Consider the following 16099-nt stretch of genomic DNA (forward strand, 5'->3'; position numbering starts at 1 on the left):
TTAATGTATGTCTATAAAATAAATTTATTACAAATTCAAAGGGGATTACCTTTCGTAGCAGTGTCAAAGTGAAGGAACCCAGAAACAGACCTGTTTTCATCTTCCATTCCTCCTTCACCATCTGTTGGAACATCAATAATACTGAATCAGAAAAAGAAGAACATGCTCTTAAAACTACATTTATTTGGAAATAACAAACAAGGTATTTTATTTCTAGGTCATTGTTTCTGCATCAAACAGCCCTGTGCAAATGGATAATTAAAATGCAAAGATTTATGAGGACTTACTACCAACATTCATCTAATTCTTTCTGTCCCTATGGAATCCACTTCACTATTGTAAAGAGAATAATCAGATTCTCAAAAACGGCAAGATCCAATCATGCCAATGAGATGATTTTAAAAGTTTATACTTAATTTGCATGAATAATACATATTGAAATAGCTTAGGTCATGCTGGCTCAGTATGACAAACTCCACTGACAATTCTGTATGTAATACCGGTATGACTACAGTGTCATGTGGATGCTTAAAATAATAATAAATGTCAATCATAAGATGAGTTAAAATTTTTGTGTTTTAAGAAAAAAAAAATTCTAAAAGTGAGAAGATAGTTTTGGTTTATAGTCACATACTAAGCACAAGCTTCACATTTGTGTTTGTCTTCACAACAACTAGTCACCAGCACAATAAAACAAATACCAATAATCACCTGAGTACGGTTTCACTGGCATGTCATCTAGTAAGAGGTGTAGGAGCCTCTGGGTATGTGACCGCTGACGATTCAGAGAGGTTACCCTTAGTTCTATTGAGGCAGTTTTCATAAGCCATGACATCTGGTTCAGCATAGATATTTCATATTCTAGAATTTAAACATGCAAATTTTGTTTCCCAGAGTAATAACACAGTATCAAAACAGACTTAAATTCTGTAATTCAACAGATATTTCCCATGTAACAAAGTCAATAATTTATGAAACTCAGCAACATAAAATTTCTCATCTGTAAAATTACAAGAGAAAAAAAAAAGATACCAAGGAAGAAAAAATAAGCTAGTATAAATCTATGAAAGATGAGCTAAAGTAAATGAAGAGTAAAAGAGAATCAAGTTTTCATTACTGATTTTAATTTCACAAAGATCCTGAGTCTATCGTTTTTTGACACTGATATACAAAACAATATTTTAAAGTAATTTTCAAATACATAACTCAAAAGCTATCATAGTTTGGTTTTGATTTCACAAAACAAATACTTAAGAAAAATTAAACTTAAATTGCATGATTTTATAATACCTCAATTAAGGATGTGGTTTAACATTTAATTAAGGCTGAGAATCACTTATACAGTAGTTTTTATTTTTATTTATTTATGTTTTATTGTTGAGACAGGGTCTCACTCTATTGCCCAGGCTGTACTTGAACTCCTGGCCTCAGTGATCCTCCTGTCTCAGCCTACCTAAGCACTGGGATTACAGGCGTGAGCCACCATGCCTGGTCCCACAATAAGAGTTTTCTAATCCAATACTATTTTAATATGCTTGACATTGAAACCCTAAACTGTGATAGTATAAACATAAAATTAACCAAATAACAGTAATACTAATAATAATTTCAGGCAAAGCTAAATGAAGTTTTATAAAACACATACCATAATAGGTAAGATGTTAATTTTTATTTTTAATTAGTTAGGTGTAAAAAGAGGGTTTCTAAAAGCTTCTTATATAAACAAAATCACAGAACTAAAAATAAGACACTTAATGAAAATAAAGTGAAAAACCTCTTGCCATTAGATAGCTCTCAGAGGTCTAACACCATTATGCTAAAAGGTAAATTAGATGCTGACAATTACTAGTAATAGAAATTTGTTTACGGCATGTGTGAGCCCCAATTTCCTAAAACATAAAGATGATACAAGCTAAACTTTTAAAAAAACTCAATAGACCAAGACTGTCTGAATATAATTTGAATTCAGAAAACTGTTAAAAGTTGGTCAAAAAGAAAATAAAGTAGAATCCTGATAACACTTCATTAGCCTGGAATAATTGTTAGTCATGTCAATAAACTAAGTTTAAACTGTTTTCTACCATAATTAGTTTTCAACTTTTCATTTCAAGACCTGAATTGGTTTCAATACAAACACAAGAAACGAAAGTATATCAGGATATTTTTTTCTTTTAAACAGCCTGGGAAGAGAAAATCAGAAATCTCTGTAAAACAATTTTCATTCAAAACCTTTAAATTTCCATTAATTTTCTTATCCCTTCAACACAATCTTTAAATTTTATTTGCCATAAGAGAATCAAATTCCATCCTTGACAGGCTATATTTAAATAAGTTTTTGCCAGCAATTAAAATATCTTGCTTCTTTGAGCAGAAATTACAAAAGGAACCTAAAAAAACAAAAAAGCTGAAGTATCTGAATTAGAACAGAATTCCCCCAAATATTGTATAAATAAAATAACTTAACATGGAATTACAAATGTGTTCTTATAATAAGTGAAAATAATGGCCTACCTTTGTTAGAAAATGGCAGATATTGCAACTGGGAAAATAAGAAATCCTGGCTGGTTCTCAAGTACCTCATAGTAGGGCCAGACGTATCAGAGCACGCACATAACTGATATATGACCTAAAGTATTAAAGTAAGAAAAATCCCTAAATCAGTCTTTCTGTGTTATACATATTAAGGTAACAAAATATGAACTGAGACCTACTAAGTGAAAAACTAGGGCCCATCAACAACTCAACTAAAATGAACAAACAGATGCACAAAACAGAAGCTCAGAGTTATGAACAGTCCTTGGCAGCCTAGCTCAAGAAAAATACACTGAAATATGATTGAGTGTTGATGACATTACTACAGAACTATTATTAATATACTTATGAATACATACACATATAGTTAATTAGTAAATTTTAGTATTTTAGCTTAATTATCAGTAGCAGGCCGGGCCTGGTGGCTCACGCCTGTAATCCCAAAACTTTGGGAGGCCGAGGTGGGCAGATTACTTGAGGTCAGGAGTTTGAAACCAGTTTGCTCAACATGGTGAAACTCCATCTCTACAAACATACAAAAATTAGCCAGGCATGGTGGCGTGTGCCTGTAGTCCCAACTACTCGGGAGGCTGAGGCAGAAGAATCACTTGAACTCGGGAGGTGGAGGTTGCAGTGAGCCAAGATCACGCTACCGCACTCCAGCCTGGTGACAGAGCAAGACCCTGTCTCAAAAAAAAAGGAAAGAAAAAAAAATTTATTAGTAGTAAATTACTTGGAAATAACTTCTGAGAACCATACGAGTTATATCTCAACCTCAGGAAGATTAAAATACCAAAACCAAAGCAAATGCAGAAATTACAAAGAAGATCCATCAATTCCACTAAATAACAATAAACTGAATAAAAATTTAACAAAAGAATAGATAAGAGAAAAAAGTTCTTATATTAAATATAAGAAAAAGTTACTAATTCTAATATATATAAAGATCTCCATTACAGATATGAATAACATAAATATCTAAGTAGGTCAAAGGGTAAAAGACATTTTATGTGAGAAAAATAAAAGTAGCCCATAATCAAAAATGTCCATGTTTTCAGGAATTAAAAAAAAAAAAAAATCAAGATGATAATAGGTAGGTACCATATTATAAACCAGCAAATTTTTTTTTTTTTGAGTTAGGGTCTCATTCTGTCACCCAGGTTGGAGTACAGTGGTGCAATCACAGCTCACTGCAGCCTCGACCTCCTGGGCTCAAGGGATCCTCCCAGCTCAGCCTCCCGAGTAGCTGGGACTACAGTAATTGCATACCGCCATGCGTGGCTAATATGAACATTTATTAGATGTTTTCCATGTACCAGGCACTTTAGACATCTTTATTCTGAGCACTATTAGTACCTAGTATAATTGTTATGACTACTTGTGAATTAAAACCTAAAGTCAAACACTTTATAGCCTTTGACCCGACAGTCAATCTTCATTATTTTCAGATTCCATATTTGCAAATTCACCTAACATGCTAAAATTTATTTATAATCCCCAAATCGATACTTGCAGTGCTTCCATGGTCCTTCATGTGCAGGAGGTAGAACAGCTACAAACTGCAGTCACCCAACTCTCATGCTCTCAAATGAAGCAATGCTTTTCCTGTTCCAGCTATCATACCATAAAAAGGGTCCTTTAAATGGTCTATTTAGTGCCACAGTTTTTGCATTTTTGTGCTTGTTGATTTTGCTGTTTAAAACAGCCCCCAAACATAGTGCTGAAATGCTGCCTCATGTTCCTAAGTGCAAAAAGGCTGTGATATGCCTTTCAGATAAAATACTACATTAGATACATTTCATTGAGGCTGAGTTATAGTGCTGTTGGCTATGAGTTTAATGTTAATGAATCAACTACATGAAGTAAGGTGCCTTTAAACAGAAACACACATAAAACATGATTATGAATTCATCAGTTGACAAGAATGTTGGAACCAGAAGCTTGTAGGAATCCTAGCCTGTATTCTCCACAGGGGCAATGAATTCACCAGTTCAGTGTTCACAATGACTTTATAAAACACAACTACTGTGAATAACAAGAACTGACTATGAACCCTTGTCTGGAAATATATTCTCTCTTTTTTTTTTTTTTTTTTTGAGATGCAGTCTCGTTCTGTCACCCAGGCTGGAGTGCAGTGGCATGATCTCGGCTCACTGCAAGCTCCACTTCCTGGGTTCACGCCATTCTCCTGCCTCAGCCTCCGAAGTAGCTGGGACTACAGGTGCCTCCAAAGTAGCTAGGACTACAGGTACCCACCACCACGCCTGGCTAATTTTTTGTTTTTGTATTTTTAGTAGAGATAGAGTTTCACCGTGTTAGCCAGGATGGTCCTGATCTCCTGACCTCGTGATCCGCCCGTCTCAGGCTCCCAAAGTGCTGGGATTACAGGTGTGAGCCACCATACCCGCCTGGAAATATATTCTTAAGAAAAATATAAAACAACCAAAGATTATTTATTTATTTACAACCTTGCCTCAGTCTCCCAAGTAGCTGGGATTACAGGCACGTGCCACAATGCCTAGCTGATTTTTGTTCGTTAGAGCTGAGTAAAAAAAAAAAACTGGAAACAACCTGAATGTAATTCACAGTGTTGCAGCACAGAAAGTTTATACAGAGAGGAGTAAAAAGGGCACAAAACTTCATGTATACTAAATACAACTATAAACAATGTATATACACAAACAGAGAGAGAGAAGACAAGGGAAAGAGTAAGCAGTTCTGCTACAGATGTACATTGACCTTTCAAACAGTTTTGATACTGTTTTGATATTCTATAAACAAACAAAAACTTAAAAAGCTAATACTGAACTTCTCAAAACAAAATCAGTTAGGTGTATTACTGAGCAAGTTAAAACACAAGAAGATACTCTAACATGTGGAAGAAATAATACTATTAGAAGAGAAATGCCGGGCACAGAGAATCACGCCTGTAATCTCAGCACTTTGGGAGGCCGAGGCAGGCGGATCACCTGAGGCAAGGAGTTTGAGACCACCCTGGTCAACATGGGGAAACCCCATCTCCACTAAAAATACAAAAATTAGCCGTGCATGGTGGCCCGGGGACGCCTGTAATCCCAGCTACTTGGGAGACTGAGGTATCAGAATCACTTGAACCTGGGAGACGGAGGTTGCAGTGAGCCAAGACCACACCACTGCAATCCAGCCTAGGTGACAGAGCAAGACTCTGTCCCCCAACATTCCCCCCCACCAAAAAAAGAAGAAGAGGAGGACACAAAAAGTGAGTTCAAAAAGCACTACAAGCCATTTTACTAAGATGTGGCCTATATCCTTCCTGGTTTCCAAGACCAGGTAGAAGAAATCTCCGTTCTTAAAGAAAAGAGGGCAAAGGCACCAGGCCTGGTCTCAGCTTCTTCACCCAGAAGCCTTTGTGTTGCAGGACAAGGAAGGTATCAATAAGGACCATTTCCCTTTCCTACAATCAGATTTATTTAAACTAACAAGCTCTTCTTACTTACAGGTTTAAATTTTTTTTCTGAAGCAGGGTGAAGCACAAACATATAAGTAAAAGCAGTATATTTAGTTATCAATGGAGCAGTGCTTTCTGTAAACAATGCAGATCTTGACTCATCAGGTCTAAAGTGGGGCCTGAGATTCTGCACTAATAAGCTCCTAGGAGATAATGCTGATGATACTGGTCTCTGGGCCATATTTGAGTAGCAAGGTCACAGAGCATATGTTACGGTCAGGCGCGGTGGTGCACGCCTGTAATCCCAGCACCCTGGGAGGCTGAGGTGGGTGGATCGCCTAAGGTCAGGAGTTCGAGACCAGCCTGGACAACATGTTAAAGCCCTGTCTCTACTAAAAATACAAAATTAGCCAGGCATGATGGCACATGCCTGTAATCCCAGCTACTTGGGAGGCTGAGGCAGGAGAATCGCTTGAACCTGGGAGGTGGAGGTTGCGGACAGCTGAGATCGCACCACTGCACTCCAGCCTGGGCAATAGAGTGAGACTCCATCTCAAAAAACAGTAACAGCAACAACAACAACAAAAAACCAGAGAGTATAAACTGGTAGACTGCTGGTATGGACACGTTTTCCTTGGCCAGTACAGTGTTCTAAAAATTAGAACAACTTTCACAAAAATTCAGATTTCCAAATCCTTTTAAAAATTAATAAATATAAATAAAAATAAAAATTCAGACAATCTGGCCCAACAAATCCTGCACTCTGGCATGGTAAAATAAGCCAGAGTTTAGTAGGAAGGCATGTGTTCTCCAGTCGCCAGATTCTCCCTTCCTCCTGCTCCCTTCTTAACTGGACCCTGGCTTCATTCATGTACTTTACCTGCCATTAGCCTAGGTGTTAAGCTTATCAATTGTTTCTACTTATATATCAAATTCTGTAAATCTGTGCTAATACGTACATCAAATTTGTTCTCCCATTAAGGAAGAATTAATTTTGATTTATAAGAAAACCTAGCTACAGTACTTACAGTGAAGGGATATTTGGACAGAGGACAGAAAAGATAGCAAAGAATTACAAAAAGAAAAGCAGGAGATTAACAAAGAAAAACCTCTATGCCAGTAACACTAAGAGGTTAGTCATGCATTTCTTTTTTTTTTTTTTTTTTTTTTGAGACAGGATCTTGCTCTGTCACCCAGGCTGGAGTGCAGTGGTGTGATCTTGGCTCACTGCAAGCTCCACCTCCCGGGTTCACGCCATTCTCCCAACTCAGCCTCCCGAGTAGCTGGGACTACAGGGGCCTGCCACCATGCCCGGCTAATTTTTGTATTTTTAGTAGAGGCGGGGTTTTACCGTGTTAACCAGGATGGTCTCAATCTCCTGACCTCATGATCTGCCATTTCTTATCATAAAAATGTAAATTTAGGGTAACACTTAAATTGAGAAATTAGTCACAGCTTATAAAGCCTAGTTCTTTTTTTTTTTTTTTTGAGACAGAGTTTCGCTTTTGTTGCCCAGGCTGGAGTGCAGTGGCATGATCTAGGTTCACTGCAACCTCTGCCTCCCAGGTACAAGCAATTGTCCTGCCTCAGCCTCCTGAGGAGCTGGGATTACAGGCGTCCACAACCACGCCCGGCTAATTTTTTTGTATTTTTAGTAGAGATGGGGTTTCATCATGTTGGCCAGGCTGGTCTTGAACTCCTAACCTCAGGTGATCTGCCCACCTTAGCCTCCCAAAGTGCTGGGATTACAAGCATGAGTCATTGCACCCGGCCAAGCCTAGTTCTTAAAACACTTATAAAATGAATAAAACAATAAATAAACAAAAATGAACAAGCAAAATGAAAGTTCTCATTATAGTTTACTTATTTATTTATTTTTATTTTTTTGAGACAGTCTTACTTTGCCACCCAGCTGGAGTGCAGTGGCATGATCTCGGCTCACTGCAACCTCTACCTTCTGGGTTCAAGTAATTCTCATACCCTAGCCTCCCAAGTAGCTGGGATTACAGGCACATGCCACCACGCCCAGCTAATTTTTATATTTTTAGCAGAGACAAGGTTTTGCCATGTTTCCCAGGCTGGTCGCCAACTCCTGGCCTCAAGTGATCCAGACCACCTCAGCCTCCCAAAGTGCTGGGTTATGGGCATGAGCCACCGCGCCCAAGCCCAGCCCTCATTATAGTTTAAATCTTAATCTGACATTTTACCACCTAACATAGTTGTATATAGGACTTCTTAATTTACTTAGTTATTAAAAAGTGCTTTCTAGCCAGGCACGGTGGCTCATGCCTCTAATCCCAGCACTTTGGGAGGCCGAGGCAGGTGGATCACAAGGTCAAGAGATCGAGACCATCCTGGCCAACATGATGAAACCCTGTCTCTACTAAAAATACAAAAATTGCTGGGCATGGTGGTGCATACCTGTAGTCCCAGTTACTTGGGAGGCTGAGGCAGGAGAGTCGCTTGAGCCTGGGAGGTTGCGGTGAGTTGAGATTGTGCCACTGTACTTCAGCCTGGGCGACAGAACGAGACTCTGTATCAAAAAAAAAAAAAGTGCTTTCCCAGCCTGGGCAACGTGGCAAAACACCATCTCTACTAAAAACACAAAAATTAGTCAGGCATGGTGGGACACACATATAGTACCAGCTACCTGGAAGGCTGAGGTAGAGGATCATCTGATCCAGGGGAGGTTGAGGCTACGATGAGCTGTGATCACACCACTGCACTCCAGCCTGGGTGACAGTGAGACCCCATCTTTAAAAAAAAAAGTGCTTTCACTTACATTTTCATTGAAGTCTCTCAACAGTCCATTTCAGATTGAAAAACTCAGACTCAGAGACATTTCATGCAATGCCCAAGGTGACTTTGCCTGTCATGGGGCAGAGATGGGAACCAGAGGTCTTCTGACCCATCAGAAGGAGCTACTTTAAACACAACATTGTTGAAAAGTTTCTAAACTGCTGGTAAAAATCCATCACAAAAATCTATTTCCTCCATTTTTCAAGTGATTAACATAAGATTTGGATCTATAGTATCTTGGGGTTTGTGCTTTATGGATTTTATCCACAAATGAAAGACAGGTCAAACTGCTAAATGAACTCATTTCAACTAAGTCCTACTGTTATACTGTCATATCTGTGGTGTACTCATGTACCTGGTCAAGTTTCTTCTATTAAGTACCACAAAACCCAGTTTTCTGTGTACCTGATAACATAGTTCAGCCAGTTGAGGAGATTCTCGCACTGCCACTGGGCCTGTTCTCCCTTCCGTTCCTTTCTCCAAGATGTTTAGGATGGCGTGAAGGCATGTCCGAGGGCAACCTAACACTCCTACATTAAACCAAAAAGAAATTCAACTTTTCTTTTAGAATTTCTGCGTTAAAATCTTAGATTGCCTTTTCAAAAGTTAAATTCTGTAAATATATGCTGTAAACACTTTCAAATACTGATACGGAAAATTGATAAAGGCTGATTCTCTATAGCTCAGTTTGTCCAGTTTGTTCTAAGCCCTAAGGACTGACCCATCCATCACCTTACCTTTCATACACTTTTTCTTTGAATGAATTATCCCATGAGCCCAGAATGCAATAAATGACCCCTGGGATACACAAATATGGATGGAAAGAAATGCCTTTATGTCTTAGGCTATACCTGGATCTTGTAGATTTGTAGTACTGACAGGTTTCTTCAATTCAAAGCCCAACAAGTAGAGAGCAAGATTGGGTGGATTGCATTCCAGAGAGGTAATGAGAAGATTCAAGATGTGGATTCTTGTTTCATAACGAATTGCAACTAATTTCTTTTCAAGATCTGACCCTTAATACAGAAATCACAAAACAATGGAAAAATAACATAAGTCAAATAAAAAATACAAAACTTGTATTCCAAATCTCCATGTTTTCTTTAGATCATTTGCCTGATTATCTATCACATTCGTTTCAGATTTAAAGAGGAATCCTAAAAACCTTATAAATTTACAAGATGAGTACCCTTTATCTGAAATGTATGGGACTAGAAGTGCTTCAGATTTCAGATTTTTTGAATTTTAGAATATTTGCATTATACAGGTTGAGCATCCCTAATCCAAAAATTCAAAATCCAAAATGAACCAATGAGCATTTCCTTTGACAGTCAAGTTGGTGGTGCTCAAAAGGTTTCAGATTTTATTCTGAACTTTGTATTCTCAACCTGTATTCTAGCAAATTCTCAATTTCTCTTACACCATCACTAAACAGTTAACAATTACAAGTGCTTTCTTTAAATTAAGCATATATAAAAAGTAAAAGAATGCATGTATGCACATTAATCTAACGCATACCCTCTTCCAGACGTACAAATTCTTCTGCATCTTCACAATCCAAACACTCCACAAATCCAGCCATTAGTTTCTGACTTACACTCTGAAGTAACATGAAGGTAAAAAATGACAAATTACTACAGGTTTCTAAATATTAGAAAAACTGTGATTGATATATGTATAAACATTCATCCATAAAGAAAAATAGGCAAATCTGCTTAGGTATTTACATTTTAGTTACATTTTTAATAGAAAACTCAGTTCCTTAAGTTGCCATAATTTAGCTCTCCATACAAACAATTAAAGAAACAAAAGTTTTATAAATTTATTGATTTCAAAACTTGCTTCCTAATTTTCCTTCCCAAAGAATCAAGCTAGTTAAAAAAAAAATCACATGAAACTGGTTTACTGAGCTCTTCATTATACAGTCAATGTTATGAGATCTTAACTAAAACGTAAAATAAAATTTTCACCTTCTCTCTTTAGAAATGTATTACTTATCACTCGTTTTCTATTTCTGAGCTGATTTTGCCTTTAATAATCTAGGAGGATGTTAAATCAGTAATAATAATTTACACCAAAATCGACCAAAAAAAATCAGCACATCAAAAACCTATAGCATCCCCTGATTATCACATGGTTTCATAAACCTCATCCGTAAGCCACAGATGAGATTTACGCTTATGGTGGTTCTCATGATGGGTGGTACCACCACTCCAAAGGGAACCTAGAAATAAGTGGAGTCATCTAAGTAATCACAACTAGAGGTTACTACTGACAGATAGTAGTATCTAGGGATACTAAAGGTACTAGATGTGAGGGACTATAACACAAAAGAAGATCTGTGCCATCAACATGCCAGAAAAGTCCTTATTTCAAAATAGGGACTCTATGAAGGACTACACAACAAAATCCTTCAACGAGGCCAGGCACGGTGGCTCACGCCTGTAATCCCAGCACTTTGGGAGGCCAAGGTGGGCACACTGCTTGAGCTCTAGAATTCAAGACCAGCCTGGGCAACATGGTAAAATCTTGTCTCTACAAAAAAATACAAAAAAACTAGCTGGGTGTGGTGGCATGCGCCTGTAGGATCGCTTGAGCCTGGGGGCAGAGGCTGCAGTGAGCTGAGATTGTGCCACTGCACTCCAGCCTGGGTGACAGAGCGAGTTCCTGTATCAAAAGAAGAAAAATAAAAATTCTTCAACTAGCTAAAGCAGTGACTGCCAACATAAAGACAATGGGATGAAATGTTCATAAAGAAAAAAAGCAGATTCAGCAATTGTAGGTATTCAGTGAACAGAACTATTATAAAATGAATAAAAAGAGGAACTCCTAAAAACACTCTGCAGTGTTATCAAATGAAGTGACACACAGGTGGATCACAAGAAAACCAGTGAAGTAGACAACTTACAACAATGAGATATTCAGAACTGCAGAGGCTCACTTAGAACACAGGCAACTGACAGGTCGGGAGCAGTAAACAAACAAGTTACAGCAAACCTAATAATTTTAAACGTGCCTAGAGTAGCAGTGGTTGTGTTAGGCTATACAGTCACATACTATAATATATGCAGTAACACTGTGAATAGCATCATCTTCAAAGATAAGTTATAGCCAAGTTCGTGGATAGGTTTTCACCCATCCTATAGAAATATACTTACTCTTAATGAATTTTTCCACAACCAAGAATATGATTCCTCTATAGACACTATAACTTTCATATACAGTCAAAATGCACAATGCACCAAAAAATAACAACAGCAACAAAATCAGTTACCTGGTCATGTGTGAAATCTCCAACCAACTTTATCTGAATATTAGAGTTGCAAGAGATACAACAGAGGATCTTGGCACTTTCAAAAGCCAATTCTGGATTAGTATTGCCATGATACAAGTATCTTTAAAAAAAGAAAACATTTGAGGAACAGCGATAAAATTTTTGGTGTCTCACTATTCCCAATAAAGAAAATTTAGAACCAGGGCTTCCCCTGCCCATACAGCACTTTGAGGTAAATTAGAAAAAGTTGTCCCCTTCTAAACAGATGCAGTCTGTTAGGGGTCGAATCATGTCCCTGGCCCCAAAATCCTTACGTAAAGTCTGGCTAACCCAGTGACCTTATTTGAAAGTAGGGTCTTTGCATACATAGTCAAAGAAGTTCAGACGAGGTCATTAAGGAGGGCCCTAATAAAATATGACTGGTGTCCTCATAAAAAGGGTAAATTCAGACACAAACATACACACACAGGGAAAATGCCATGCGGCACTGAAAGCAGAGATTGGGGTGATGCTTCTACAAGCCATGGAATATTAAACCACCAGAAAGCTCAAGTTTTCTGTGCCAAGTTTGCTTCCTGTCCAGCCCCATCCTCCAAACACCTAGTTTCCCTACAGGAGACAGACAATATTGTCATTTTCAACTTAGAGATTTCAGTTGGGCACGGTGGCTCACACCTGTAATCCTGTAATCCCACCACTTTGGGAGGCTGAGGTGGGCAGATTGCTTGAGGTCAGAAGTTTGAGACCAGACTGGCCAATATGGTGAAAGCCCATCTCTACTAAAAATACAAAAATTAGCTGGGTGTGGAGGTGCACATCTATAGTCCCAGCTACCTGGGAGGCTGAGGTGGGAGAATCACCTGAGCCTGGGAGGCGAAGATTACAGTGAGCCAAGATTGCAGCACTGCACTCCAGTCTGGGTGACAGAGCGGAATTCTGTCTCCAAAAAAAAAAAAAGACTTGGATTTTTAGAACATGGAAGAAATTGTAAGGTTCAGAGTAATTAATATCAGGGTAGCTAGAGAAGGCAAGAGTAAAATGAGGCCAGGCGCGGTGGCTCACGCTTATAATCCCAGCACTTTGGGAGGCTGAGGCTGGCGGATCATGAGGTCAGGAGTTCGAGACCAGCCTGACCAACACGGTGAAACCCCGTCTCTACTAAAAATACAAAAATTAGCCGAGCATGGTGGTGCTCACCTGTAATCCCAGCTACTCAGGAGGCTGAGGCAGGAGAATCACTTCAACTCAGGAGGCGGAGGTTGCAGTGAGCTAAGATCATGCTACTGCACTCCAGCCTGGGCGACAGAGCGAGACTCTGTCTCAAAAAAAAAAAGTAAAATGAGGCAAAAAGAAAAAAAAGTAATGCACTAGATATCTAACCAGATTTGAAAATCAAAGCTAGAATGTCTATCTGTTTATTTCATTTCTCTACCTACAAAGGTAACTTACCTGGCAATGTTTACCACATTATCTGCCTTCTTAGTTCTGGGATTAATTCCCTGCAAAAGCTGTTCTAAAGGAGAGACTATTAGAGCCAGTTGACTTTCTCTTAGAAGGTCCATAAAAAGATTTTCCTTTTGCAGAGTAAGATTGAGAAGTGCAAGGCAATGCTGTACTGCTTTCTCCAGGTGTTTTTTCCCTATCAACCAAAAATAAAGTTAGAAAGTTCTAAATTTATCTTAAAAACTCACAGTCAATTCTTGGGAAAACAAGACAAATGATAAGTTTTAGATTTTCAAATCTAGAGATTTAGACTCTTGTTTCCAACTTTCAGCAGCAAAACCTAGAGACTTAAGCTCTCATTGTTTCAAACTTTCAATTCCAACTTCACAACACCATTCATCTAGGCAAGTTACTGTTATTTTGCAATCCAGAATACTTCCATGGAATGGATTCTCAAGTCTCTTCTCCTTTATCTTTTCCCTTATTGTTTAGAGCAATGGTTCTCAATGGGGTGACTGAGCCCCAAGGGACATTTGACAATGTCTGGAGGCACTTCTAGTTATCATAACTGGAAATGTGCTACTGGCATCCAGCTTACAATACACAGGACATCATCCACAACAAAGAATTATTCAGCCCAAATGGTGCCAAAATTGAGAAACTCTGATCTAAAGTAAGACAAAATCATTGTGGAAAATAAAGCAGAAAACAGAAACAAGGATCACCCATAATCTTACTGACCAAATTTAAAACTGTGGCCTGATTTTTCTTATAGTTTCTTACCTGTATATTCTGACTATACAGTTATTGTTCATATGTTTAGAATCTCTTTTCTCATTTTGATCATACCCACATTAAGTAAAGGTAATATAGCATCATGGTAAAAAGCATGAGCTCTGGAGCCAAACTGACTAGGTTCAAATCCCAGCTCCCACATTTGCTAGGGAAAGCCAGTGTAACTTCTTTGTATTTCAGCTTCTTTATTTTTTAAATGAAAATAATAAGATCTAACATATTTTTGAAAAGATTGAATGCATTAATATATGCGATGTGCTTTTAAAAGAGCCAAATACATAGTAAGCACTCAATAAGTAATAATTAGTGGTAATAATAACAAGTAAAATGTATTGACCACTATGTATCAGACACTATAGTAAGTGCTTTTAAAAATATTATGGGGAGGGAGGGGGGGTGACGGACAAAAAAGTATTTTAAAGTTGGGGATGTTAAAGATGTTAAAATGATAGAAAGATCATTTCCCTTACAAAAGACCCTGCAGTGAAACACAGTTACACTGAGAATCTCTCTGTACTTTAGTCTGTTTTTACTTACAATACACTCTCGTTTAAATGATTCATTGAAAACACCACTTCAGATACAGAGAGAGAATCTTACAGGGAAAAATGACCTCAAGAGATCATCTATTTCAAATTCTCAGTTTACAAAAGATGAAAACATCAAAACTGTTTGCAAGACATGAAGACTTTTAAGTATATACCAGGAAAGGGGGCATAGGTGTCAAGCTGCTTAACTCCTTCTTCCAGTAAACTGAGAGCAAGCTCCAACATTGGTGACTCATTCAGCAGATGATACATCAGACTAAATCCAGGTGGCTTATAGGCTATGATTTCTTCTCCTAAATAGAACATAACATTTTCCAAGAGATGATGTGTTAGTATTTTTGTCACACCCTTGATTTATATGAAATGTATGAGACTTATAAATTAGATGGCATCTAAATAGATAAAGGCAAGTTTCAATTTAGAAACACAACAGTAATTCTCCTAAGGGCGAATCTGCATGAAGCAGTTAGTCAACTATTCTGTTAACTCATTAAAGAAACTGTAATGCAGTGTTCTTGATCTTCCATTCAATAATTTTTTCTCTTGAACAGAAAAATTAAAATGATCAAAACAATGAAACAAAAGATTAAATTCTAATTTAAAAGTATAATTTTAAATTTATGTATCACATAGTCATAATTTATAAATTATAAATAATTGATACCTTATTTGAAAGTGACAGAATTAAATTACCTTGTAGTTCCACAAACTGGTCTACAAAATCTTCAAGCTGAGGCTCATAATCTCTGAGCAATTTATAAAACACCTCCAAAACCACCTCAGCAACTTCCCACTATAGAAAGATACAAATATGTCAACAACAATAAAACAGACCAAGGTGGTGGCCTTGCAAGGCTTTTCCCTCTTTCCCCTTCTTTTGCCAGTAAATGAGTGAAGTTTCTTATCTACTTTATTCACTTAGGCTAAGCAATATAGAAATCCCAATTCATGTTGCTTTATTTTGCTAAAAGATAATGAATTGGCTCATTTTCAAGGTAAAATATTTTTAATTCATTATTCTTAAAGATATATTTTTATAGGAGATGTTTGGAATTCATTAATACATTGACAACATTTAGTATCTAGTCATATTCAATTTATAATTAAACATCAAATTTGGACACTTTTCAAGTGCCAAATATTTCACATTTTCTCTAAGATGCTCGGCTGCATGGAATCTGAGAAATCATCTCATCTAAACTCCTTATAAGTGAAGCAAGTGAAGTTCAAAGCAGTGAATGAATTCCCCAAGACCATAAAGTCTGGCAGCAAACAGGCTGA

General features: G+C 37.6%; 1 protein-coding gene across 3 annotated transcripts in view; it reads right to left on the reverse strand.

The window, feature by feature from the left end:
• NUP205 (nucleoporin 205) overlaps window positions 1-16099 on the reverse strand; it is a 92463-nt gene that overhangs the window by 33864 nt on the left and 42500 nt on the right. For all 3 annotated transcript variants that reach the window (XR_004183117.1, XM_031665139.1, XM_021936304.2), the window contains exons 16-25: window positions 15512-15611; window positions 14974-15111; window positions 13482-13671; window positions 12033-12153; window positions 10277-10358; window positions 9610-9774; window positions 9164-9288; window positions 2512-2626; window positions 712-861; window positions 50-121 (exon numbers count right to left, since the gene is read on the reverse strand). Coding sequence is in view for 2 of the 3 variants with exons in the window: in XM_031665139.1 (XP_031520999.1) it covers window positions 50-121; window positions 712-861; window positions 2512-2626; window positions 9164-9288; window positions 9610-9774; window positions 10277-10358; window positions 12033-12153; window positions 13482-13671; window positions 14974-15111; window positions 15512-15611 (1258 nt within the window). In the remaining variant the exon portion in view is untranslated. The remainder of the gene's footprint in view (window positions 1-49; window positions 122-711; window positions 862-2511; window positions 2627-9163; window positions 9289-9609; window positions 9775-10276; window positions 10359-12032; window positions 12154-13481; window positions 13672-14973; window positions 15112-15511; window positions 15612-16099) is intronic.

The sequence above is a fragment of the Papio anubis genome, chromosome 4, assembly GCF_008728515.1.
Source record: "Papio anubis isolate 15944 chromosome 4, Panubis1.0, whole genome shotgun sequence".
Classification (NCBI taxonomy): domain Eukaryota; kingdom Metazoa; phylum Chordata; class Mammalia; order Primates; family Cercopithecidae; genus Papio; species Papio anubis.